Source organism: Notamacropus eugenii, chromosome 4 (assembly GCF_028372415.1).
Source record: "Notamacropus eugenii isolate mMacEug1 chromosome 4, mMacEug1.pri_v2, whole genome shotgun sequence".
NCBI classification, from domain to species: Eukaryota; Metazoa; Chordata; class Mammalia; order Diprotodontia; family Macropodidae; genus Notamacropus; species Notamacropus eugenii.
Window position 1 is genome coordinate 62067349 of NC_092875.1, and position 26966 is coordinate 62094314.

The 26966-nt window shown below is 54.5% G+C and overlaps 1 protein-coding gene across 1 annotated transcript; it reads right to left on the minus strand.

Moving 5' to 3' along the window:
- Window positions 1-15: 15 nt before the first annotated feature.
- Window positions 16-25820, minus strand: CBARP (CACN subunit beta associated regulatory protein). The gene is made up of 10 exons (XM_072601370.1): window positions 25588-25820; window positions 19572-19644; window positions 19336-19481; window positions 18880-18941; window positions 18468-18630; window positions 15899-16070; window positions 15305-15460; window positions 13450-13654; window positions 7366-7534; window positions 16-3098 (listed from the first exon to the last, which is right to left on the minus strand). The coding sequence occupies exons 2-10, from the start codon at window positions 19617-19619 to the stop codon at window positions 1712-1714; spliced, it is 2508 nt and encodes an 835-aa protein (XP_072457471.1). The 5' UTR covers window positions 19620-19644; window positions 25588-25820; the 3' UTR covers window positions 16-1711.
- Between the last annotated feature and the right edge of the window lie 1146 nt (window positions 25821-26966).

Sequence of the window (26966 nt, forward strand, 5' to 3'; positions counted from 1 at the left end):
CGACAACCCTGAAGATCAGTGTATAGTGATCTTTTTAATAAACTCAATTGAAAAAATTCCAGCATTCGACTCAAGCGCACAAATAGGCCCAAAGCACTGGTGGGGAGGGGATGGTGGTGAATGGAACTTCAGACAGCTAGATTGTAGGCTGCCTGGCACAAGCTTAGAAAATCTCTTATCCTCATTGTGTTTACTTAGGTTTTTTTTAAAAAAACGAACAGGGCTTACTTCTCCAGTGCTTTGGCCGACAGAGACTCACAAACGGTTACAGAGGAAGAAGAAACAGTGGGACCTGCAGAATGTCTGTTCACATGCAGAAACTGAAGCAGGAGGAGGAAGGACAGGGCTCAGACGGGACTGGGCCCCCGGCCCCAAAGCGGGAGTCTGACAGATAACAGGGTTACGGTTCTTGGTTCTGTTTTCCATGAAAAACACAAACCTGGCGCCTGGGCCAGGGAAGGGAGAGGGCGGCTAGGAAGCAGTAATAATGATAAATAATAATTTAACACAACAACAACAAAGAACTAAGTTCGTTCGGCTGGGAGGGGGGCAGAGGCCTGAGACCCTCCCACGGGCCCTGGGGCCCAGGACGGGCACTGCGGGTCAGGCAGCGCCCCCGCCCGCACCTGGAGCCCCGCAGGGCGGGCTCCTCCGGCCAGTTTGGGGAGGGAAGAAGCAGCAGCAGGTCTGTCCACAGGACCTTTTCCTTGGACTGTTGGGAAGGGGTTGGCGAGTGAGAAAGGAGCAGCTGTTCTCCGCGAGCCTCACATCTCTCAGGGCAGGAGGGGGCAGGCGGCTGGAGCCCCCTTAATTTCTTGGGGGGAGCTAGGAGCCAGGTCCTGGCCAGCGACCCTCGGAGGAAAGGCCAGGGGCCCCTTAGCCAGGGCAGAGGGAGGCTGCCACCTCTGCGCACGCCAGGCCACGGGGGCTCACGGAGGGCTTGGACCAGGAGGCCTGGCTGTGCCCCTGGCTGGCTGTGGGTGGCTCCTCAGGACGGGGCCAGGCCCCGGGCCTCCCAGGCCGTTCCAGCGCTTTCTAACACTCCGTTTTGGCAAAGGGGGCAGAATTGGCACGGCAGGGGGGCGGGGCCGAATCAGCCCAGCAGGGCCCTTCTGCTTGTAGAGGGGCCGGTCTGGGGGGGAGGGGACCCTAGCACTGGCTGGGGAGGGGGGCGCTTGGGGGAGGGAGAGGGGTTAGCAGCAACCCGCAGCTCCAGGCCCAGGCCCCGGCCCCGCGGAAGGCCCCGGGGGCGGGTTCTGGGCTGGGCTTCGGTCCCAGCAGCGATACGGCAGCGACGGGAACCCCGGCGCACCGGGGGGCCGCGGGACAGTGGGGGAGGGGGATGTTATTGCTTGTCCCCAAAAAGAAAGAAGCGAATGGAGCGGGCAGGGGGAGGGGGGAGTAGACGGGGCGGCTACACCGGGAACACGCCGTGAGGTAAACGCTTGGCCTCGGCTAGCTCACCCGGGGCCTGGCCGGGCCGGGCCCCTCGGGCCTCCGAGCCGCCTCCTGAGCACCGGCCTCCACGGGCCCCAGGCCCGCCCCGCTCCGCCTGCCGTGCGGCCTGGGGGGGCCGGCCTGCGCCTTCCCCCTTTGCCGCCGCGGGGGGCCCGGGCGGGAGAGGGGCTCGCGCCCCGGGGAGGGGGGCCCCAGGCCGCTGGGGTCCGGAGCCCCGGCAGGCGCGGACGCCCCTGGTCCGTCCTCGTGCTCCCTACGCCGGGCTGGGGTCCGGGGACGTGGGCGCGGCGGCCGCCACCACCGGGGCGGGGCCGTGGGCGGCGGGGGGCTCGGCGCCGTCCCCGGGCCTCCGCCGCCAGCCCGGGAAGAGGCGGTCCTCTAGCCCCGCGGCCACCTTGTCCGCCAGCAGCAGCTCGGGGCCTCCCGGGGCGTCGGACTCCTCCTCGGCTATGGCCTGGATCGGCGCGGGCGGGGAGCGCGAGCGCGCGCGGCCCGGGCCCGGCCCGCCCGCCGCCTCCTCACCGCCCGAGCTCACGATGCGGGGCAGCGAGCCGTGGAGGCTGCGGGCCTCGGGGGGCCCGCTGTCTCCGCGCCGCAAGGGGGCGCGCGGCCGCTCGGGCGCGGCGGCCACGTGGGGCGCGGGCGGCGGCTGCAGCGGGGACGGGGGCCCCGGCGGCGGGACGTGCGAGGGCGCGGCTCGGGCGCCGGGGTCGCTGTGCTGCCGCGTCCTCTGCCATTGCTTGCGCGCGTGAGCCCGGGAGCGGTGGCGAGGCCGCGGACCCTCGTCGAACTGCGGGTCATGGCGCACGAACTCGTGGAAGAGCGCGTCGGTCTTCTCGTCGATGCTGTAGTCGCGCCGGGGCAGCGGGCCGAGGCCGAGGCCGGGGCTGGCCCCGGGCCCGACGGCAGCGGCAGCGGCAGCGGCGGCGGGGCCGGAGGGGGCGCCGAGGAGCAGCTGCCCGTGCGGGGGCCAGGCCCGCAGCCGCAGCAGCCCCTGCGCGCTCCGCAGCTCCGCCTCGGCCTCCGCCTCGGGCTCGGCCTCGGCCGCCGCCAGCGCGGCCTCGAAGCTGTCGAACACGGTGCCCGTGCGGCCGGCGCTCGTGAAGCAGAAGCGCTTCTCGGACGCCGTGGCCGGGGCGGCCTCGTCGCCGGCGCGCCCCGGGCCCTCGATGGAGGCGTAGCCGCTATCCATCTGCAGCAGTTTGCGGGGCCCCGCCTCGCCCCCTTCCCCGGGCCCGGGCCGATCCGCCTGCGCCTCCGCCTGCGCTTCCCGCTCCGCTTCCGCCTCACCCGGCTCGTGCGGCGGCAGGAGGGGCCCCCCGGGGCCGGCCGAGCCCGCGCTGTCCCCGCTCCGGACCGAGTCCTGGTCGTTGCCGCTGCTCTGGTCGGACGCGGCGGCGTGCAGCTCCAGCGAGGCCCGCAGGCTCCAGATGTCCCGATACACGGCCTGCTGCTGCTGCTGCTGCTGGTGCTGCTGCTGCTGAACCCCGTTACTGCTGCTGCCGCTGCTTCGATCCTGGGGGGACTCGGGGCCCGCGCCCCCTGCCGCCACCGCCGCTGCTGCCGCTGCTGCCACTGCTGCTGCTGCTGCTGCTGCTGCTGCCGCCGCTGCTGGCCCCTCCGTCTCCGGGGGCTCTAGCCTGCAACACAGCCCGGGCTGTTAGGGGCCGCCAGGTAGGCTCCTCTCCGGCCGGCCCTCCGCGCCTCTGGCCCCGCGCGGCCGGCTCTCCCCGAGTGCTCCGGGGCCGGGCCTCCTGCAGAGGGGCCCCCCAGGAACCCGCCCCGAGCCCCTGCCCGTGCGGAGACCCGGGCCCGGAGTGTGAGCGACCGGCCCACGGCCTCACACGCGCACTCACACTCCCGCAGACACACGGACACGCGCGCACACTCAGACACACGCACAAACACTCACGCAGACAGTCACACGCACACAGACACGCACAGACACGCAGACACAGTCACACGCACACAGACACATGCACACATGCAGACACACACGCACACAGTCACACGCACAGACGCAGATACAGTCACGCACAAACACAGTCACGCAGACAGACACATGCAGACACACGCACAGACATGCAGACACACGCAGACACAGTCGCACACGCACTCGCACAGACACGCAGACAGTCACACGCACACACAGACACGCAGACACAGTCACACGCACACACGCACACAGTCACACACACTCACGCAGACACAGTCACAGACACACACACCCACACAGACACAGTCGCACACACGCACAGACACACGCAGACACGCACACAGTCACACACACTCACGCAGACACAGTCGCACACACGCACAGACACACGCAGACACAGTCGCACACACAGACACACACTCACGCAGACACAGTCGCACACACGCACAGACACGCAGACACAGTCACACGCACACACGCACACAGTCACACACACTCACGCAGACACAGTCACAGACACACACACCCACACAGACACAGTCGCACACACGCACAGACACACGCAGACACGCACACAGTCACACACACTCACGCAGACACAGTCGCACACACGCACAGACACACGCAGACACAGTCGCACACACAGACACACACTCACGCAGACACAGTCGCACACACGCACAGACACGCAGACACAGTCACACGCACACACACAGACACGCAGACACACACGCACACAGTCACTCACGCAGACACAGTCACAGACACACACCCACACAGACACAGTCGCACACACGCACAGACACACGCAGACACAGTCGCACGCACCAACACTCACGCAGACAGACACGCAGACACAGTCACGCACACACACACACACAGACACACACACGCTAGTGATCACGTAGCACTCAGAGGCTTGTTAAACACCTTCCGTTGGCACCTCCTTGACTTCCCCAGACAGCTGCCCTTTTCTGGCCGGCTGACTAAGGCAGAGGCCATGGAACAGCTGCCTAGGGTCCCCCAGCTCTCTAGTGTCTAGAATTCAAACTCAGGTCTTCCTGATTCCCAAGTCCAAACGAAAATAAAACACAGCACACCTCCCCTACTGCTCCCTGAATTCCACCATCAGAGTCCTTCCTTTGGAATAAAACATCCTTCTCTGGTCTTTTTAAAAGGCAGCATCCCCGGGCAGGACTACATTTCTGATTGCTTTCCTGAAAAGAAAGGAAGCAACAGAAACGGGGAGACCCCAGGAGAAGGCAAGGCCAGAGTGGCATTTCAGAAGCCAGTTTGATCTGCCGGGTGACCCTGGGCAAGTCTCTTCCCCTCTTTCCCTCTTCCCCTCAAAAAGCCTCTGCTTTTTGACATGCAAAAGGAGACAAGAATAGTTAAAAAAAAGAAAAGAAAAGACCTCAGACTGAAAGGACCCTGGAGTTCATCTCACCCAACTCCTGGCATTTTACAGATAGGGAAACCAAGCCCCCTGCCCCCAGGGGACTCCAGCCCAGGTCCCCTGCATCCACATCTGGCACGTGTGTTTCTCTGCAGTCCTCTTTTACCAGAAAGCAAGAACAGGACTTTAAAAAGGGAGCCACCTTTCTGTGAATTGGCCACCCTGGGCAAGCTGGTAAAGTCTATGAATCCTTTCTCAAAATACTAGCTTTAATGCCTAAAATAAAATTCATAGGATTGCAAAGGAAACCAGTTACACTGAAATACAGTTATCAGCATTTTAAGGGTTCCAAATTCACAGACCCCAAGAAACCATGGACGCTCGGGTTTAGAACCCCTGGACTAGGGAGTCTTGGGGACTTTTGTAGCTCTGGTCTGCCTGGAGTTCTCCACCACTGTCTTGCTAAGGGCCAACCCTAAAGTCAGGTTTTTCATTCACGTCTAGTCACCGAGGACGGGCCCCAGGCACCCAGAGGTGCACTCAGCGCAGCAGCTTCTTTGTACATGCTCTGCATTCTTGGCCCTGCCTCTCCTCTAAAGCCCCCTTTCTCCATCTCTGCCTCCACCTCCTTAACTGGGTGATGGCCTAGGAACAGGCTGGAAGGTGAGGCTGGCAGGGAGGGCCCAGGGCTGCCCAGTGCCATCAGCCTCCTTAGTGACGCCTCTCACCCCACCTCCCTTTCCAGCAGCTTACTTTGGAAGCACATTCAGTCAGTAAGCATTTATTAGGCACTGGTTGGGTGCCAGGCACTGACACAGAGACCAAAGTATAACACTCCCTGTCCTCAAGAAGCTGACTCTCAGTCTAGGAGAGATAGCCCATACACTTGTCTACAAAATTAATACAAGCTACTTTGGGGTGGGGGGGTGCTTTGTGTGGAAGGTGCTGCATGAGCTGAATTTTTAGTTAATTGAGAGATTCTTCAGGGAAGAGGGAGTGCATTCCAGGCATGTACTCCAGCCAGGAGAAAGGCACAGTGGTGGGAAATGAAGGGTTACAAGGGCAGCAGTTTGTCCAATTTGGCTGCACAGAGTGCAGGAAGGAAGTAAGGGATGACCAGGCTGGAAAGACAGGGGCTGGGTCGTGAAGGGCTAATCCTGGGAGCCACTGAGAGCTATATCTGGTCTTGAAGAAAATTACTTTCCTAACTGTGTGAAAGGAATTTAAATGGGAAGAAAGGAGCCCAACAAAGGCTGTCAGGCTGAGAGAAGAGGGAAAAGGGCCCTGTGATGGTAGGGCAGCATCTGAGGAGGTAGGCAGGAGTGTGGCAGAGGGAGAGAGGCTAGGCACAGAAATCAGGGGGAGGGAGATGATGGGAGGATGGGGTTACCCCCAGGAGAAGGGTGGGGCCAGCTCCCTTGTGACCCAGGCCACTCCCCAACCTCATTCACGTTTGTAATGTGAAAGAGTTGAACTGAATGGTGCTTAAGGTCACTTCGAGCGCTAGAACACTGATCCTATGTGCCCATCCAAGCATCTTGCCTTTGGCAGGAAGGACAGCCTAGTTAAAGGGCCATAAAGCTGGCAGGATACAGTGGAGACAGCCTGGTACTGCCTTAGTTTCCCTGTCTTGTCACATTTTAGAGGCTAGACTATCACTCCCAGCTCTGACATTATAGAATTCCCAGCAGGATCCTAGAAGTGTGCTGGAGGTAGCTACCCCTTCAAAAGGGGAAGGGGGCAGGAGGGACCACAGAAAGGAGTGAGTAGGCGATACAGCCATGAGCTTCCCAGTGTCCCCCCATGATTCAGACAAGGCTTCTCTTCCTTCTTGCTCCCTACCCCAAAGCCCTGCCACCTTAGTACAGCAGTGGGACAGAATCTAGGAGGCTGAGGTGGTAGGGGGAGGGAAGCCAGGGTGTGAGCTTCCCCATAAGTGTTGCTTTGAGGGAGCTGCCCCACTGACTTCCACCCTGGAAGTTGGGAGATAACAAGCAGGATGTCCACCAAGCTGGACAATGCCAACCCACATCCCACACTGGCCCAGACCAGTCATAGAGGATCTGTGTGGGAAGGGACCTCTTGACATCTAGTCTAGGAGTTCTTTACCCCTTTTGGCTTACCATGGGGAAACCCATGGATTGGACCCCTTCTCAGAACAAGGTTTTTAAATGCATAAAATGAAATACACAGGGTTGCAAAATCAAATTATGTCAAAGTACAATCAGTATATTTTTGAAAACACAGACCACAGGTTAAGAACCCCTGGGCTAGTCCAGCATGTTGCTTTTGTAGATGGGCAGGCAAGCCCAGGGAAGGGAAGGATTACCTAACTGGTCAGTTAGTGGCAGAACCAAGCTGTGAACCCAGGCCCCTCCACTGGACCATCCTATAGTCCACCTTCTCTGGCCCAGCAGTCCCTGAGGCCCTGAAAACAACCCAGTCAGTTACTGAGAAATAGCCCATGTGTCAGTGGTGTGGGGAACACCCCTCCTTTTCTCCTTGTGGGAGCCAGGGGTTTCATAGGGGTCCCCCCACATCCACCAACCATCACCTCTTATCTACTGAAGAATACCTGCCGAGAGTAGGTGGAGGGCTGGTGGGGCCAGCCGGAGGTTGGAAGGCCACGTCGTCCGTGTGGGCAATATACTGGATGATGTCAGTCTGGTGGGGGTCTCGGTCCTCCTGCTCCATGCTTTCACTAGCCGCCCTCTGCCGCTGAAACTGATGGCGCTTGGGAGAACCTGCAGATAGAAAGGGGGCACACCACTGTAGATGCCTTGCCTGCCATCAAGGCAGAAAGACAAAGTGGATGAGAGGCGGCAGCATGGCGCAGGAGAGAGAGCTCAGCCCCTGGAGCAGCCAGGTCAAGGGCATTCAGGGGCGGGAGGCCCAGCTCTGAATCCTCACCCAGACACACGCTAGCTGTGGGGCCACAGCTCTCTTGGTCTCAGTTTTCTTATCGGTAAAATAATCATACTAAATCATCTCCCTGCTTACAGCCTTGTTTCACAGAAAGGGCTTCATCTGCCTGTGTAATGGACATGGTCACCCTCTTCCTGATAGGTATCTGTGTGACTGAAAGCATTTCATAAACCCTCAGGTTCCTTGTTTGCAAAAGCAGAGTATTGGACTACATGCTCCCTTCCGGCTTTGAATCTATGGAGAGAGAGGGTGGAGTGTCGGGGCTGTGTCTCACATGGGTTACAGAGAAATAAAAACCCTCAGCCTGCCTTCCAAAACCTTACTCTCTAGCTGGAAACGCCATGAACTAACTTGGACCATGGCATAGGCTAAGTGACTGTCTGGAGAGTCCAGAGGCAGAGAAGGAACGCACCACTCCCGGCAGTAAGGGCGGACGGACGTGGAGAGGAGATGGGGAGTGGTGCCCCAGGCCAGAGGCCAGAACAAGAAGGTTGTAGGAGGCCGGCCCCCAGAGAGGCCATCTCCACAGCCTCACCTTTTGGAAAGGGAGAAAACTGAGGCCCAGAGAAGTGACTTGGCCAAGGGAGGATTTTAACCCAGGTCCGGGAAGGTGACAGCATGATTTGGTGTCGGGGAGCCAGCTGTCACAGCTTTAGAGGAAGGAGAAGGGGTGAGAGGTCAAATCGGGCCTCTGATATCTACCGGCTTAACCTCTCAGTCCTCGGGCAGCGAAGCAATGACTTGCAGAGAAGTTATAGATCTGCATTAGCAGAGACACTTTCCCCTGGGAGCTCCCCAGACCTGTGAAGTCAAAGGGCCAGACATCCCCTGACGCCTGTGCGCGGAGGGCAAAGGGAAGAGACTCAGGGGAGCTGATGGGGGGAGGGGGGGAGGCTGGAGAATCCTCTGCCCCTGAATCAGTGCCTCAGGCAAACCCAGACAACTTGCGGGGCCTGGGATGCTGCAGCCAGCGGGGGGGAGGGCTGGGCCCAGAGCTAATGCAGACTGGTTCTCTTGCTGCGGGGCCAGAAAGGAGGGGGCAGGACGGTGCAATTACCCGGCAAACAGGTTCTGTGCAGTTTCTACAACTATATTTGGCTCTAATCACTTCCAGGAATCAAACAAGTGCTTGTGTGAGCTCTTGAGCGACTCTCTCTGCAGCTCCTCCCCCTGAGCTCTGCCAGGCTGGGCTGTCTAGGGCAGCCGCTGCCCGCCTGGAGGGTGGGCAGCCAGGGGAGCAGGGGGCAGCGCAGCCCCTCCGTGCCCTGTCCCACTGACTCTGGATCCTCTCACCCTTCAATGACACAGGATGAAATGGAGCCATAGGCCCACAGGCACCCACACAGAATAGTGACATCTTAGCACCGGGGGCCCCTGGGAGCCTGACACATTGTCTGTTAGGGCACACACACACACCCTCCTTCTTCCATCAACCCTGTGCCTTCAAACCCACATGTTCTCTCTTCTCTCAGTCTCCTTCTCATTCACACACACGCACGCACGCACGCACGCACGCACGCATATTCCTCCAGTTCTCTGCCTTTATATTGCTTCTGCATTTTCAAGACTAAATCCCCCGGAAATTAAACCCTGCTGCAGCTCCCCAGTCACCCTGGCCTTCTCCCTCCCCTTATTGTTTTGACAGTTGGTCCAGAACAGCTTTGTTTTCAAGGCCACCAGCTTCCCCAACATCGCCCAAGGCTGAGGATCCAGCACCACATCGAACCAGACGCGAACAACTCAGGACCTACCCCCTGCCCATCTCATTGAGGCCTCTCAGAAGAAAAGTTCAGCAGCACTTCAGCTACAGTTATGGCTTTAAGAGTACCATTTAATTAAATAATGCCAGCCATTACTAAAAAAAAAAATCACTATGATGTTTTCCTGATTTGGGCCAGAGATGGGGAGGGAGGGAAGGTTGGAGAGAATATGGAGGTGATTCTGGGCAGGGTACAGGGTACACCAGCCTAGTAGGGTAAGTCAAACTGTAGGAATAAATATTCAGGTGGCTTTAAATAGAACGTCAGAGCTGGCAGGAATAGAATGTCAGAGCGGATGGGGGGGGTCCTTAGAGCACAGAATGTCAGAGCTGATGGGGGGGTCCTTAGAGCACAGAATGTCAGGGCTGATGGGGGTGGTCCTTAGAGCACAGAATGTCAGAGCTGATGTGGGGGGTCCTTAGAGCACAGAATGTCAGAGCTGATGGGGGGGTCCTTAGAGCACAGAATGTCAGAGCTGATGGGGGGGTCCTTAGAGCACAGAATGTCAGGGCTGAGAGGGGGGGTCCTTAGAGCACAGAATGTCAGAGCTGATGGGGGGGTCCTTAGAGCACAGAATGTCAGGGCTGAGAGGGGGGGTCCTTAGAGCACAGAATGTCAGAGCTGATGGGGGTGGTCCTTAGAGCACAGAATGTCAGAGCTGATGGGGGTGGTCCTTAGAGCACAGAATGTCAGAGCTGATGGGGGGGTCCTTAGAGCACAGAATGTCAGGGCTGATGGGGGTGGTCCTTAGAGCACAGAATGTCAGAGCTGATGGGGGGGTCCTTAGAGCACAGAATGTCAGAGCTGATGGGGGGGTCCTTAGAGCACAGAATGTCAGAGCTGATGGGGGGGTCCTTAGAGCACAGAATGTCAGGGCTGAGAGGGGGGGTCCTTAGAGCACAGAATGTCAGAGCTGATGGGGGGGTCCTTAGAGCACAGAATGTCAGGGCTGAGAGGGGGGGGTCCTTAGAGCACAGAATGTCAGAGCTGATGGGGGGGTCCTTAGAGCACAGAATGTCAGAGCTGATGGGGGTGGTCCTTAGAGCACAGAATGTCAGAGCTGATGGGGGGGTCCTTAGAGCACAGAATGTCAGGGCTGATGGGGGTGGTCCTTAGAGCACAGAATGTCAGAGCTGATGGGGGGGTCCTTAGAGCACAGAATGTCAGGGCTGATGGGGGTGGTCCTTAGAGCACAGAATGTCAGAGCGGATGGGGGGGTCCTTAGAGCACAGAATGTCAGAGCTGATGGGGGGGTCCTTAGAGCACAGAATGTCAGAGCGGATGGGGGGGTCCTTAGAGCACAGAATGTCAGGGCTCAGAGGGGGTTGCCTGAGAACAGGAAATGTTAGAGATGGGGATGGGGCAGGGTGCTTAGAGCAAGTCAGCCCCTCGAGGACCCTCAGACAATAGAATGTCAGGCATGGGAAGACTGTTAGAACACCCAGTGTCAGGAGGGAAGGCCTTCATGGTCCAGCTGCCTCCCTTGCAAACAAAGCTGAGGCCCAGAGGAATGAAGACACTTGCCCAGAGTCACCCTGTGAGGCAGTGTGGAGGCCAGAGAATAGGTGACCTCTGGCTTTCCATGGCAGCCTCTTCTCTCCGGGACTTAGGCCTGGGACATGAATGAGTCTTGTGTTTTTAACCTGTAGAAGGTGGCTTTTTGCTTTCTTGGGCTATGGAGTCTTGTCAGAAGAGACACCCTCAGTGTGTGCTGGGCACCATAAGAGTCTCTTCTGGCCCCTGGTGGGTGGGTGGGGCAGGGCCGCTTTAAGGTTCACAAAGACACCTTGCAAACATTCCCTCATTTTTTTCCTTGGCAATAAACCAGTACAAGGCAGAACTCTGCCTCAGTTCTCTCACCCCTAAATCCAGCTGCCATTTGGTCTCATTGAGGATGAGAAACTGAGGTCTTCCCTGTCCCAAGCCTGGGCAAGGGGGCATCTCACTTCCACCTTTAGGAAACTGAGGCCCAGAGAAGGTTAAGAAGACAATCACAGTCCCACAGCAAGTTAAAAAGCCAGAGTTGCCACCCACCTGAGCATGCACATTCACACATGCATACACCTGGACAGGGCCAGAATTGGAAGTCTATTTTACATCTGGGGAACTTGAAACGGAGCAGGGTGAGTTGGGAACAGAGGCGAGACTGTAGCCTGTCCCAGTTCGGTTCCCATCTAGTGTTGGGTTTCTCCTGACAGTGTCCATGCACTCCTTGGAATGGCTCACAAATGATCCCTGAGCTGCTTCCAGACGCCAGGGATGGATGTAGGAGAGAGAAGTGGCCAGCCAACAGAGGGAAGAGATAGTGGCTTTTACTGCAGAAAGCAGCAAAGCATCAGGCGGGTTCAACTCCCTTCCCCACCTGCCAGGCGTCTGTCCACTCCAACAATGACAAGCAAGGCCTGGCCCTTTTCCTCGGTTCTAGGTGTGCTCAATCTGGATTCCATTTGAATGTAGCCCCAGACCTTAGCTGCGTGGCCTTGGAGCAAGTCACGTAAGCTCTCCAAGCCTCAGTTTCCTCATCCATAAAATGGGTAAAACAACATCTGCTCACTCCACTTTGTGGGGCTTCTGAGAGGAAAATGCCCCACAGCACCTTGAATCACAACATAATTGGAAATACAATTACCAGAGGCCATGTAATATGGGTGAGCTGACCATGGAATGGGGCAAAACCTAGAAACACCAGCTGCCTCTACTCAGTCCATTGTGCCTGAGATTCTGTCCTTCCTCAAGGGAGGGGTTGGACTGATCCCTCCAATGCCAGCCTCTGGCCTCCAAGCCCTTCCTAGTAATAACAATAGCAGCAGAAATTCATATAGGGACCTAATACATTGACAAAGCTCTTACTTTACACACATTATCTCATCTGACCCTCACAACTACCACAGAAGAGGGCTACGATGGATATTAGCCTCATTTTACATATGGGGAAAATGAGGATCAAAAAAGCTTAAGGGGCGGGCAAATCACAAATTAATAAGTGCAGGAGGCAGAATTCTGTTCCAACTCTCATAGGACACTCCACTGGGACATCCAAGTCACTTAACTTCTGTCTCAGTTTCCTCATCTGTAAAATAGAGATAATGAAACTGCCCATAGGAGACAAAAATCAGTTGCAAATATTCAAGTGTTACTATCCCTTAGTACCCAGTTGGGGAATCTTTCTGCCTTCTAGGAATCGGTCTCTGGACACTATCATGACTTCCCACCCCACAGAGGCATAGGTTCCATCTACATTTATGCCTCTTGTACAAGGCATCAGAACTGCTTGGAATTCATTCTCTTAGAGCTATAGCTTCTGAGCTACGCATTTGGCCTCCACAGAACCAGGCTGGTGCCCTCTGTTACCAAGAACTGATATAGTAAGCTACCTGTCACTGGAGGGATTCAACCAGGCTGCTGATGCAAAGCTCTACCCAGCCCTGACAGACCTGTTTCTGAGATGCTCCAGTTCACAACTGAACAAATACTGATTGTGTGCCTACTACACACAGACCCTTTTGGCTAACATCTCCCAGCCCCTGAACAGAGAAGGAAAGTGTCTTCCCCAGTAATGCAGCTGCAGAAAGAGAACCGTCTGAGTTAGCGTTCCTGCCCATGGACCGTCCTCCACTGCCAAACCCCAAAGCATCCTCAGACTTCTTAAAAGCATTATCATCTACATCTTTCACTGGGTTTTCACAGTAGCCCTGTGAGGTTCAGATGAGGGATTAGTCTTTTCATAGCACAAATGAAGAAATAGGCCCAGAAAGGTTAAATGACTTGCCCAGGGTTATCCCACAAGCTAGCAACAGTGATGGAATCCCCTCTTAATTAACTGGTGCTCTTTTTCCACCAAGCCCCCCAAAGCTATTGTTTTGGGGTCTGACCCCTGTAAGCCAGAGCCTGAGTTTCAGAGAACTCAGGCAGGCATGGTTCCAACCCTAGGACCTACTTATCAATCCAAGCAAAATAAGGCCTTGGCCACTTACCCCTGGTGTCCAAACTGGAAGCCCTGTGACTGGCCTCAAGTTTCCATTTCTTCATCTTGAAGTAGGGGCTGGCCCCCTCAAGGCTGGCATGTCGCCGGAGTCGAGTGAAGAACTGCAGGACGGTGCCCGAGCCTGGAGCTGGCCCGACCTCGCCTGTCTTGCCCCCCACTGCACCTGCCACAGAGCTCCTGGCACCGGCATCAAGCTGTGAGAGGTTGGAGAGGCAGGCAAGGGTCAGGGCAAGCAGAGCAGAGGGACAGGCTGCCAGTGCCCCAGGTAACCCAGTCCAGCTGAATTCCATCTCCCCCCAGCTGTTCACACCAAACACCTGTATGGGTATCAGTGTGAACATACCTCACACCTGGACATGCAGGTGGAGGCCCAGATACTCACAAACATTCATTCACCGCTTTTCGTACACACACACACACACACACACACACACACACTCACACACACATCTGGAGAGATGAATACACACTTCAGCACCTGGATACCCAGGCATATACCTGCACAGATACCTGGAGAGGCACCACGTGTGTGCGTGTGTGCACATATGCACACACACGCATGTGCGCACACACACACATAAGCTATGCAGGTGCGTTGGGGCTCGGGCAGAGGGCACTGGGGTAGAGATCTCAATGGAAAGGTAGTAATCTAGGGACTACATATGCTGATACCTTCTTGTTCCTAACATATCCTCTCCCTAGGTCCCCTCAAGGAGATACCTCTGGGTCCCTGTCTGACCCTAAGCCTAAATTGGATTTACTGGGGGTAAAGATGAAGGGGAACAGTGATATTAAAAAAAAAACAAACAAACTTCAGAAGAGAGGCAGAATCCCTGAATGAGGCATTCAGATCCTTTGCTTCTAGTCTAAGCTCTGTGTGCTCTCCAGTAGTTACCTCCCTACTTTGGGCCTCAGTTTATTCTTCTGCTAAATGGGGATAATTATACTTACTCTGTCTCCCCCCCACCCCCAAGCACTAAATTCCTTCTTACTAATTTCATGATTAATCCTAATGGCCTGATTTTTATTATTTTTTTTAAAGCAGATCTAACCTCCTAGAAATCTCTGGGTAGTATGGTTGGAATGATCGACAAACCTAGGCTCTCCACTTGAAATCACAAGTCCAGTCTCTAGGCTGATTCCTAACTAACTAATGGCTAAAAGGGAGAAACCCTCCCCAGTTTTTCCATACTCTGGCTTCTCTCTCTCTGCCCCCACCACTGCCCGTGCCTGTCCAGGTTCAGGTGTGGAGGGAGGGGCACAGGAAATACCTCTCCTGCCCCCAAGTCACCATATTTTCTCCACAATAATCCCAGCAGGGAGAGATAACAGGTTGTCTCCAGTTAATAGAAAGAGAAACTGACCATCACAGGGGTCATCGAGGGACTGGGGCCCTCAGTCAGTCATCGAACTAGAGTCAAAATTTAAACTTAGGTCTCTCTTGGACGCTAGGTCCACCTCTCTTTCTGCTGTACCACACTGATGCTAAGGTGCGCATTCCTCAACTAAGTCTAAGCCAGGTTGAAGAGTCAGGATCCTGTAGGTGCAGATGGGGAAACTGAGGCACCGAGAAGAAAAGTGACTTTTCCAAGATCACACAGAAGGTCAATGGGATTGAAGCCCAGATGTCCTAGCTTCCAGGCTTCTTTCTACTTTAGGAAGAGAATCCAGATGTTCTGGGAGCTCCTTAGAGTAAGTATCTTTATCAGGAGAGGAAGGGAGGGGAGGGCAATGGACAGGGGTGAGATTTTTTTTTTTAACACTTTCCCTCCCTCTTCCCGGTTCTGAAGTAGTTGCAGGGATGAGCCTCTGTTCCTCTGGCCGGGGCCTTCTGGGCCGCTTACCGACGTGCCCTCCCCAGAGTCGGTGGACGAGGACGGGCTGGCCTCCGCGAAGCTGGCTGCGTCCACGGTGGAGTTGTAGGGGTCCCCTGGCAGGGCGGAGCTGGGGCACATGGAGTGGCCGGCGAGGGCCTTCGGGGCTGGGCTGCTGACCCGGGGCTGCAGGATAGAGCCGGGGTTGGGGTGGGGTTGGGTGGGGAGGGGGGAGTGACAAGGTCAAAGGGCAAAGGAGAGGTGGAGGGATGTGATGGAGGGAATGGGCACTAGCTCTCCTCTCTCTCTCTCTCTCTCTCTCTCTCTCTCTCTCTCTCTCTCTCTCTCTCTCTCTCTCTCTCTCTCTCTCTCTCTCTCTGTCTTTCATGGAGTTTACACTACCAGTTCTGGCACACTGAAACTCCTGGCCCTGCTTGGAGGGACTTTCTCTTCTTTCTCTTCTTTCTCTCATATGTTGATTTCCTGAGAAGTTCCCCACCCTTGCCCTCCTGCCCAGTGTCTAGGCTTTGTGCCCATGGGCCCAAAGCAGCCAAGGGAAGCCCTGCAGAGATAGGGAAACCCTGTCCTGGGTACGCTATGCAGCAGGGACACCAGGGAACTCACCTGGAAGATGGAGAGGCTGGTCTTGGAAGCAGAGACCAGACGGGGAGTCATGGCGACACTGTTCTCACTGGAATCACACTCGTGGATGGTGACAATCTTCAATGGGGGCAGGTGAAGGTGGGTGAGTCGGGCGTTCTTGAGGTGGTGAAAGTCACCCTCTGTCAGCGTATACCTATGAGGGGCATAGGAGCGTGTGACCTGCATGCTCAGGACAGGTCTCAGTCTTCCCCCCCAGCACAGCCTCCCAGACCCTCTGCCACTCACTGAGGGCACAAGGGACTTCCCCAGGCAGTTTCCAAAAGAAGATTGTGAGCTATCGATATCTATATTAAAGAATGTTCCAAATCACGAATAATAAGAAAAGAAAATTAAAACAATTGAGGCTTCATGATACGCCCATCAAATTGGCAAAGGTAACAAGGGTAAACAATGGCATATTTTGGAGGAGCTGTGGAAAGGCAGAGGGATTCAATGTCCTGCCTTTTCGTTGGAGCAGTGAGTTGGTCCAATCATTCTGGAAGGCATTTGCACTTAAACTTTTAAAAAAAGTCATTAAACTGCACACACACACACACACACACACACGTCCCTTTTGACCCAGCGATACTACTGCCAGGGATACTACTACCATGGAGGTCAAAGACGGGGTAAAGCTTCCTATTTATACAAAAATATTTATAGAATCACTTTTTGTAGTAATAAAAAAACTGGAAGGAAACATTCCCCACTGACTAGGGAATAGTTGGGAAAAAACAACTATGGTATATGAATAAAAGAGAATATTATTTTGCAATAAGAAGCAATGAATATAAAGAATTTGGAGAAACGTTGCAGGGGTGGGTAATGAACTGACACATTGCAAAGTAAACAGAACCAGGAATACTATTTATACAATACTCTAAAGCAGGGGTTCTCATCTCTACGTCCTAGGTCTCTTGGGCAGTCAGTCTGGGGAAGCCTATGGACCCCTCATCAGAATAAGGCCTTTAAATGCATAATATAAAACACAACTTTCTAAATATTAAAAAAAAAAAAGTTCAAGGACCCTAGGTCAAGAATCCCAGCTGTAAAGAAAAAATCACTTTTTAATTTAAGATTTAAGATCTCCAATCCACACATTGATATCAGACACCATGATACCACAATATCATGCCTCCTTCCTCTTGATAGAAAAGTGGTGGACAACAGGTGCAGAATGGGGCATACAGTTTCACACATGACCAGTGTGCTTAACTGTATTTGTTACAAGGGAGGTTCTTCTTAGGTGGAAAATGACAGTACTATTAAAAAAAAAAAAAACCACAACACAGCATCATTAAAACGTGTAAAACAACAATGAGAAAGGAACACTCGAGAGGTTCTAAGGGCCCCTCCATTCTGACACTCTATGAGTCTGAAAGTGGAGCAGGGATTATTGGACCCACTGGACAGATGACAAAACTGAGTCCCAGAGAAGCGAGAGGCCCATGCAGCAAGATCCACCGATGGATTTGGAGTTAAAGGGCTTGTGTTCGAATTTCAGCTCTTCCACTAATAAGCGGAAGGTCACTCAAGGTCACTCATGTGACCTTGTTGGGTCAGTATTCTGGGCCTCATATGTTAAATGATGGGAATTAGACTCCCTAGATTCCCTGTTGTTCAGTTGTGTCCAACTTTCTGTAACCCCATTTCTGGGGTTTTCTCGGCAAAGATACTGAAGTGGTTTCCTGTTTCCTTCTCTAACCCATTTTACAGACGAGGAAACTGAGGCAAACAAGGGTGAAGTGACTTGGCCAAGGTCACACAGCTAGTAAGTAGCTGAGGCCAGATCTGAACTCAGGAAAATAGCTTTCTTGACTCCAGGCCTGGAACTCTATTCATTTCTGTGTTAGTTAAGTTTGGTGCCAACTCTGAAGTCAACTAACAGGAAGCAATAGCAGAAATAGATTCTAGGACCCTCCTGTGAGCAGCTGACCTCTCTCTCCCCATGGCCCAGTGGAAGTTAGCACTGCCCCAAGATCTGGGGTTCCATCTATAGCTAAAAATGTAAAGAAGGTCTCCTGGGATCCTTGAAATGCATAAACAAGGCCATGGTCTTGGGTGCTGAGAGAGGGGTACGGGGCAGCAGAATGGAGGTCATGCAGCCCAAGTACATGAGATTTAGAACTAGAGGAGACATTTGGTATCACCCAGACCAGCTCCCTCTTTTTTAGAAGAAGAAAACGGTCCCAGAGATGGGGCAAGCCTTCCCTGACATCACACAGGTAGGTCATAAGCCGAAGAACCCAATTCTCCTGACTCCAAATCCCATATTTATCCACAACCTCATTTCCTCCATTCCCTTCTCCCTCTCTTGTCCCCACCAGCTCCCTGTAAGGTGAAGGGAAGAGAGGGCATGTACCCTAACCCCAGCGTGCCCAGGAGATGGGAACAGTAGAGGAGAAAGCATCAGACTTGGCGTCAGAAAGTCTACTTTGTGACTGGGAGTCAGCGGCTCACTCTCTGAGCCTCAGTTTCACCCCCTGTAAAATGGGGAGAACACATTTTTCCCATAGGGCCCTGAGTAAATGTAAGCCCTCGAGATTATTACCTCCTCCCTTTCTCTTGGGCCTTCTTGCTCTGCTCAAACAGGGCTGCCTCATTGAAGGAGACCCTGCGGCCGGTGGAGCTGGTGGCCAGAAAGCGCTCAGTGTCCACGTCTCGGTAACTGGAAGATGACAGGCATTCTGGGTCGTCCACTTTGATGGTGATGTCTGTGGGGACAGGAGGCTGTTAGGTGAGAGCTCCAGGAAAGACCTCTGACCCTCATCCTACCGCAAACTTCCCTTTCTCTCGTTCCTCCCCTGCACCAGGCCTGACCACCTCAAATGATTGCCATGGTAACCTGGGAGCTGAGGACTCTCCGGAGGCTGCACACACAGACGCCTGCCAGGGCTATGTGGGCTAGGGGAAGCAAGGGGCTGGGGGCGGCCCCTGGATAAGCCTCCAAAGGGGGCTCTTACCTTGAGCAGGCTGGGAGTCATCCAGGTAGGTGGTAGTGGTTTTCTCTGGGTCATCGCTGGCTCTGGAGTTGGGCAGCAAAGGGGGAAACAGAGGAGCAGATGCTGAAATCCCTAATGAGGACCATTAGCACCCTCCCCCACCCCTCTGGCTTTGCAGCTGCTTCCCTGCCCCCCAACCCCTTCCCAGAAGGGAAGGCAGGCAAAGGAGAGAACAGACGGAGCTGGGAAGGAGAGATGACAACAGACCTAGCATGTCACTCTCACGTTGACAAAGGGCTTTCCCCACCACTGGCCTGGAGGGGAACCAAGCCATATCATCCCCAGTTTGGCAGGTGAGGAAACTCAGGGCATTTCTCTAACAGGACCACAAAGGCATAAGGATGCTGGTCCCGCCTGCAGCACTGTGGCCCTCTCTTGGGGGGTAGGAGGTCCCGGGGCCGAGCAGGGCCCTCCTACCTGGAGTACCTGCGGTGGGCATCCCAGCAGCGCCGGCAGAGGATCAGGGCTCCTGACAACACCACCAGGGTCCCCCCAATGAAGACAGAAAGCAGGACGAGCAGCAGCCCAGAGCCATCCTGGGGGCTGACCGACCCAGACACTGTCTGCAAACACACAAGCAGTACAGAGGACATCAGCTGGGACCTCCCTCCACGTCTCTGGGCCCTCCTCCCCTCCACCACCAGCTCACTCACCGTGGGACTGGCAGTGATATTGTCCCATGGAGTTAAGTCATCGCTCATGGTCTAGCCCGGCTGGAGAGAACTCCTGGAAGGGAAGGCGGGATGAGGGCCACAGTGGAGGGAGGGAGGGAGGGAGAGAGGAGGCGGGCGCTCAGTCACAGCCCCTCCCTGAGAGCTGACTCCCCCTGACTCCCCCGCCCCCACACCCCCAGCCTCTTCCCTCCAGCTCCCAGGAGGCTCTGTGCTCATTCCCACAGCCCTGAATGGGATCAGAAGCATCTCAAAGGATAATGGAGAGGCGGCCAGAAGGGTAAGTCCAATGCCCAGTGCACCAGGCTCCAGAGCTGATCTTCCATTCCCCTTCCATTGCAACCCCCCTTCTGCTTTGGCTGAGGAAGCAGCAGCTCCCGGCCAAGTGCCTTCTCCTCCCCCAGCTGCAGGGACACGGGGGTAGGGGGAGGGAAATGCTGGGGCACCCCCGGATCAGGGGGTCACTGAGCTGTCACAGGGCAGATGGGTGTGTGGTGCATGTGGGAAAGGGGTGGCTTGAAGAGACAGTGTTTGGGAAGCCAGACCTGGGCTCCTCCCTCCCCAACTTGATAATGACAATAATGTAGGGTTCTTAGGACTACCACCCAGGAGTGCAGTGAGGAAAAAAGACCCATCTCACAGAGGGAGAAAATGAGACTCATTAAAATGAAACAACTTGCCCACAGTCACAAAACAAGGCTCAGGGGCAGGATCCCATTTTCAGGATGTGAAAACTGAGTTTCAGAGACATGGAAAGAACTTCCTAAGATCCTCAGTTTGGACCTAGAAAAGACCTTAGAGGTCACTGATTCCAGCCCCTTCATTTTACAGATGAGCAAAGTGAGGTACAGAGATGTTAAGTGACTCCCCCAATCATGCAGCTGGAATCTGAGGCCAGATTTGAACCCAAGTCCTGCCTCCAAGTCCAGTGCCCTATCCTTAGCGCTACAGTATTATTCCTCAAAGTAACACAGTTAACATCACATGTGGGACATAGTCTTTGGGCCCCTAATTCTAAGTCCAGGAAACAGTATTCTCTCCTCTCTCCCCACAGAAGCTCACGTTTACGTAGCACTTTACCAGATGGGGGTTGGAGGAGGGGCTCCCCAGAGAACTGTCCGGCTGTGTGAGACGGGGAAACGACAGGTCCAGTTCCTTGGCCAGAGTGAGGGAGGGGCTCAAAGCACTCTCTGAGGATGGGAACTTAGAGGTCATTTGGCCTAAGCCCCTCATCTTATGGACAAGGAAACTGAGGCCCAGTAGGGATAAAGTCACCTGCGTAGTAAATGACAATGGCAGGTTTCAAATCCAGGTCTTAAATTCAAGGTTCTTTTCATGCCAGTGATTAGAACAGTGCCTGGCACATAGTAGGCTCTTAATAAATGTTCATTGAATTGAATTGATTTCCTCCCTTTCAGCTTCTATCTGCTCATAAAAACCACTTCCCCTTCATTAAAAAATAAAATATTAATTTTAAAAAATCCACTTTCCCCCACCAGCCCCCCTTAAAAGGCAAGGTTTAGCCCATGAGGAATAAGAAGCAAAAACATTTTAATTCAATAATTTAAATCCCAGTTTCTCCTTCTCCCCAGCCCTAGTCCCCCCCCTCCCCAGATATCCTACTTCATTTGACAAGAAGGGACTTTCCCAAAGTCACAAAGTAAATAAGTAAGTCTGGGATGACCCCAGGGAGGGCTCTTAGTGCCTGAGCCTGAGCCACCACCTCACCACACCCACTAAGAAGAAGGGAAAAGCCCTCCTCCCCACGCCCCCCACAAGGAAGCCCCAGGGAGCAAGGCTGGCACTGGGCCCCAGAGAGGGAGTCCTGCCTGAGCAAGGCTTGTGGAGGCCTATCTCAGTGAACAAAGTGGGTGCTGGGGGCCCTGGGCAAGTCCCCAGAGACAGCTACCACTTCCAGGTGGGCCCCCCACCAGGAGCACTTCAATTAGAGATGTCCAACTGGGGCAGGGTGGGAGGGAGCCAGAAGATGCCTTTTGCCCCATGCCCCCCCCAAATTCCAGGATGGGGGTCACAAGTGGCTTTGCAAAGGTTGGAGGGGGAAGAGACAGGAAGGACTGGGACTCCCAGGGTCAGGGGCCTCAAGCACCCCCACCCACCCACCCCGGGGGTGGGAAAGGGAGAAGAATGCAGCAACTGTTCCAGCCCTGAAGAATCTAGTTCCCATGGCAACAGGACTGGGGAACAAGACTGCTCCTGCCGAGGGTGGGGGAGGGCGGAGGAGGGGGGGGTTGCCAGGGAGGCTGGGGTTTGTTGTGCTGCCTCCTGGGACCCGGGCACCAGGCAAAGCGGATGGCCCCAGGGATCTGGGGAAGCAGGCTAGGCTGAAAGATGGGCTGGTCACGGATGGGGGTGGGGAGAGGGGGGAACAGAGCCCAGCAGAGGAGAAAAGGCACTGGATTTATACTCAGACTTTACCAGTGACTCACTTTCAAATCTTGGGCCCTCCTCTGAACCTCAGTTTCCTCATCTGTTAAATGGAAGTGCAGGGGGAAGGGTAAGGAGAGACTGAACTAGGTGTTTTCCAAGGTCCTATCAGCTCTCAAGCCTCTACTCCTATAAAGATGGGACTGGAGGGATCAGTGGCCTAAGGAAAGGTCCTGGGTTCTCCTAAAAGAAGCTGAATTTCCATCTACAGGTAAGACCAGTTCTGGGCTTCAAGAGCAGAGGCCCTAAAGAAAGTCATCAGACAAGCCCTGGCTAAGGGTTGGCAACAACCCCTACCCCCAGGACAGTGTCCTCCTTCAACATTCACACCTGGAAGATTCTGTGTCCACCTTCCTCAGGACTAGGACCCAAGACTCTGCCCCTTACCAGCTATAGAACTGTGGGCTGGGAGACTTCCCCTTTCCAAACCTAGGTCCTTCATCTGTGTTTTTCTGTACTCTGGAAGATGGCTAGAAAACTCAAATGAATACCTCTGAAGGAGATTTGTATCTATAAAGGGTTATGGAAATATGCCTTGAAATTCTACTATATATTGGATGAAGGCCCTCATTGCCTCAGCTACCAAAGCACTAGTACTGAGAGATAGTCCTGGAGCTGCTTCTCCCTCACAAGATGGGGTTGGGGAAGGGGGCAGGGGGAGAGACAGACAAACTGAAGAGGAAATCCTGATGTGATGCCCAGAAGTGCCCTGGACAGCTCAAGGAATGTTAAGTGCTGGTTCCTGACTCAGCCACTAACTAGTCATTTGACCTTGGTCAAGTCCATTCTGAGCCTCAGTTTACTCATCTATAAAATGAGAGAATTTGGCAAGGTGCACTCTAAACTCCTTCTCAGCTTTGAGAACTGGTGCTCTAAGATTCCTCCCGGTTCTGACATCCTGGGTTCTAAGGGCCCTCCTAACCCTGATATCTTGTGTTCTAAGGGCCCTCCCAGCTCTGACATTCTGTATTCTAAGGGCCCTCCTACCTCTTGACTTTCTGTATTCTAAGGTCTCTTCCACCTCTGACAGTCTGTGTTCCAAGATCCCTCCCAGCTCTGACATTTTGTGTTCTAAAGGCCCTCCCAGCTCTGACACCCTATGCTCTAAGCTCCCTCCAAGCTCTGAGATCCTATGCTCTAAGCTCCCTCCCAGCTCTGGCATTCTATGATCTGAGGGCCCTCCCAGCTCTGATGTTCTGTGTTCTAAGGGCCCTCCCAGCTCTGACATTCTATGTTCTAAGCTCCCTCCCAGCTCTGGCATTCTGTGTTCTGAGGGCCCTCCTTCTTCTGATATTCTAAGAGAACTAATTAACTCTTACGGCCTTGCCCTCCCTTTCCTACTCTAATCTCCAGTTTAGGGAATGGTCTTTAGTTCATCACATTACCCTTCTATCACCTTTCTTGTGTTCCTAGCACCCCTGACCGTGGGAGAGAGGCATGAATTTAACATAAGTTCTTTAAGATCTTTATATGTCCAGGAAACTGAGGAAAGTTAACTGACATACCAGGGAAGTAAAACCTGTAACTCCACCCTCTTCAGCTGAGAGGTCAAACCTGTATCTGAAGAGGGATGAGCAGAGATCCAGGGATAGAGAGGGGGTGAGTTTATGTGAGTACACACACACACACACACACACACACACACACACACACACACACACACACACACAAAACCACACAACCACAGTAATCCCAGGCACAGCTGCCCACCTGGATCAGAGGATTATCCACCAAGAGCTGGGGGAATAGATAGATAGGCAGGGCCAGGTCTTCAATATCTGGGACACTCCCATTCCCCTACAAGCCTGACATTTAGTCTCCAGCCCACATATATTAGAAGTCTCTTCCTCTAGTCCTAGAGGACTTGGAGGAGATACCTAACATCTGAAAAGTCCAGTTCTAGACTGAAAGTCCAGCCCCACCCTCACTTCCCAAAAAACTAACAAATGAAAAATATTTGAGATTTCTAGGGTTCCAGCTGCTGCTGCTAATGCCTCAATCTGGCTCTGCCAAAAGGTCAGATCCCTCAATATCTTCCAGTGGTCTGAGGTCCCCAAGATGGACCTGAATCTCTAGGAGCCCAGGCTTCCTCTCCCTCTTTGCTGGGGCTGATCCTTATCCCTTTTCACAGAAAAAGGACCTATCTCTTCCTGCACCTAAAGCAGAAACTCTACCACCCAGGGAAGGCAGATCTGGGTTGGTGAGTTCATCCAATTATATCACAGACAATTTCAGAGTTGAAAGAGATCTCCATGACCATCTAGACCAACCCATATCATTTCCTGGCCTAGAAAAAAAATGCTGGATGTATTCTTTCACTCCTTGCCCCTTAAGACCCCAGAAAGAAGTTACTTAGCTCTGCCCTTCTATGCCCACCTCAGATGTCCAGTACCTTCCCTTCACCTCAGGACAGGACCAGTCATAGAGTTTCCGGTTTCAACTAGCCACTCTGTATCAGGAGTTTTGGCTTCCCAGTGCCCAGAAGGGGCATGGAGAGAGAATGCCATCTGGAAATAGTTTGGAATCCTTGGGAGGGCTTTCTTTGGGGAGTGCCATGCTCCCTCCCCACTACCGTGGATGCAGCAAAAGCTAGATGGGGTGGGATCTGCAAAGTCTAGGCCCACTTTCTAGACTATGAAATCCAAGGGAGCTCAAGAAAAAGCTAAAGAGGGAGCCCCAGATACAGAGATGGGGATGCCTTCCTATCATACCAAGTTCTGGGGGCCTCCCTGCTCCCCCTTCAAGAAAGTTTACTCCTAAAATTAAGATGTTAGACATAAGTCATAACTGGGAGGGATCTTAGGGATTACTTATTAAGAACCCTTCATTGTAGAGATGAGGAAACTGAGTCCTAGACACAAGAAAAGATTTCTCCAAGGTCACAGAGCTGTCAGTAACTTGTCAGGGGCTAAAACCCAAGTCTTCTGACTCAACCTAAGATTAGCTCTGTCTACACCATGGAGAGCTCCTGAAGGCCAGTCCTGGAATTCTTGATCTCTTCACTCTAAGCCCCCTTCCCACTGATGCTTAAGGAAGGAGGCCAAGCTGGGGTGAAATCACCCAGTTTCTCTCGTGGAAACAAGTGGGTCAATGCGCTGAAGTGGATGTAGGTTAGGAAATGAGTTCAGGTTGCCGCACACGCTTACACACACACACACACACACACACACACACACACGCACACGGAGCCCTCAGAGACATAAAGGGGGGAGATGAGAGCCAAGGGGTACCCGGGATCGGGTTCTCTGCTCCCGGCTCTGCTCAGGCCTCAGCCTGGATTCCCTCTGCACGCCCCGACAGTGGGCAGGAAAGGAAGGGCTGGGAATCCGGAGCTGTCCCCGGGCTGGGGGCCCCAGCTCGAGCCCGAGATCCCAAAGTGCCAGCCGCTCTCGGGGAGCCGGCGATCCTCGGAGTGCCGGGGCTCAGGGCTGGGCCAGACCCGCCCGCCTGTCTGCTCGCGAGCCCCCTGGGCCGCCTTCCCAGGAGCCAGGACCGGCGCTGGGCTGGGCTGGGCTGGGGCCGGCAGGCCGGGCGGGCGGCCGGGCGCACTCACCTCCTCGGTCGCGGGGCGCGCGGGCCATGGACTGGGCGCAGCCCGGCGCTCGCTCCCTGCTGGGCTCCGCTGGGCTCGGCTCGACTCGGCTAGCTCCGCTGCCCGGCGCCTGGGTAGCGATTTAAAAGGCGGAGAATTTATGAATGAAACCTTTGAGTTTCAGTCCCACCCACCCCCGCACCCGAGGGGAGGGGACGGGAAGGGGGAGGAGGTGGGGGGGCCCTCCGGAGGGAGCCAGGGAGCAGCACGTGATCAGAATCCCGCGCTCGCGCGCGCCCTCCCCGCGCGCCCCCACGTTCCCTCCCTCTTTCTGGCGCACCGGGAGGGGCGGAGCATTGGGAATCTGGGAGCAGAGACCACCCCTCGCCCGCCCCCGGTGTCTTGCAGCCCCGGGCAGGCTGTGTGCTTTGGGGTCTGACCGCAGCGCAGACGCCCACCTCCACACCCAGACTTCGCCAAAAGCCTGCAGGCTCAACCCACCTCCCCGAGCTTCCCCACGCCCACGTTAACACCTTCTAAGCCAACCTTTCTGGAGGGTGGAATCCCGCCCCTGCCCCCCTCCCCGACACCTGTAATCCTCCCTCACCCAGAGTGTCAGGGTTTCCTAGGGGTCAGCGTGGTGGAGTGGGTCAAGGAATCCTGGGAGCCTCAAGACCCGGAGCCTAGCTCTGGCCCTGCCACCAAATTTGCTGTATGACCTTGGTCAAGTCGTGTTCCTTCTCACACACTCAACTCTGGAAAAGGAAAGAATGAGCCTTAATGATCTCTCTAAGAGCCCTGACTTTTTTGTTCTGGCTTAATAATGGCCTTTCCTCTCCCATCCATCCACACAGCTACCGAAATGAGATTCCTAAAGTGGGGTCTGACTATGTCACTCTCCTACTCAAGAAGGTTCAGGGGATCCCTAGTGTCTTCATGTTAGATTACAAACCCTTCAGCTTGGCATTTAGAGACCTTCCCTATCTGGTCCCAATGTGCCTTTCCATAGTTACTACATTTCATTCCCATTCATATGCTCTTGTGTTCCAGACTCATGGGCTCCCCAAGCTAGGCGATCATCTCCCACCTCCCATATCTTTGCACAAGGCTGAAATATTCTGAAGAATATCCTTGAAAACCAAGGCTGGGATCCAAAGCTATCTCCTACCGGAAGCTTTTCCTTTTCCTCCCAGGTTACCTGGTCTTTATTTATCCATCCCTATGTGGTATTTGACCAATTTAAGATTTTTGAAAAAAAGAATATTTTTCTGTCTGGGCTTGTTTGTTTTGGACCCCCAGCACACACCTAGCACAGTGCCTCGAAAACAGCAGGAAATTCACAAATTCTCACTGAGTTGAATTCTGAGTGGTGTGATTGCTATACTCACGGAAGCCATCTT

Excerpts from the sequence above, each read along its gene's own strand:
- CBARP (XM_072601370.1), bottom strand. The coding sequence starts at position 19,619 with ATGAGCGATGACTTAACTCCATGGGACAATATCACTGCCAGTCCCACG. Across the intron at positions 15,461-15,898 it reads CCAGCCTCTCCATCTTCCAG|CCCCGGGTCAGCAGCCCAGC; the intron begins GTGAGTTCCCTG and ends TCTATCCTGCAG. Across the intron at positions 3,099-7,365 it reads CCTCCACCTACTCTCGGCAG|GCTAGAGCCCCCGGAGACGG; the intron begins GTATTCTTCAGT and ends GCTGTGTTGCAG.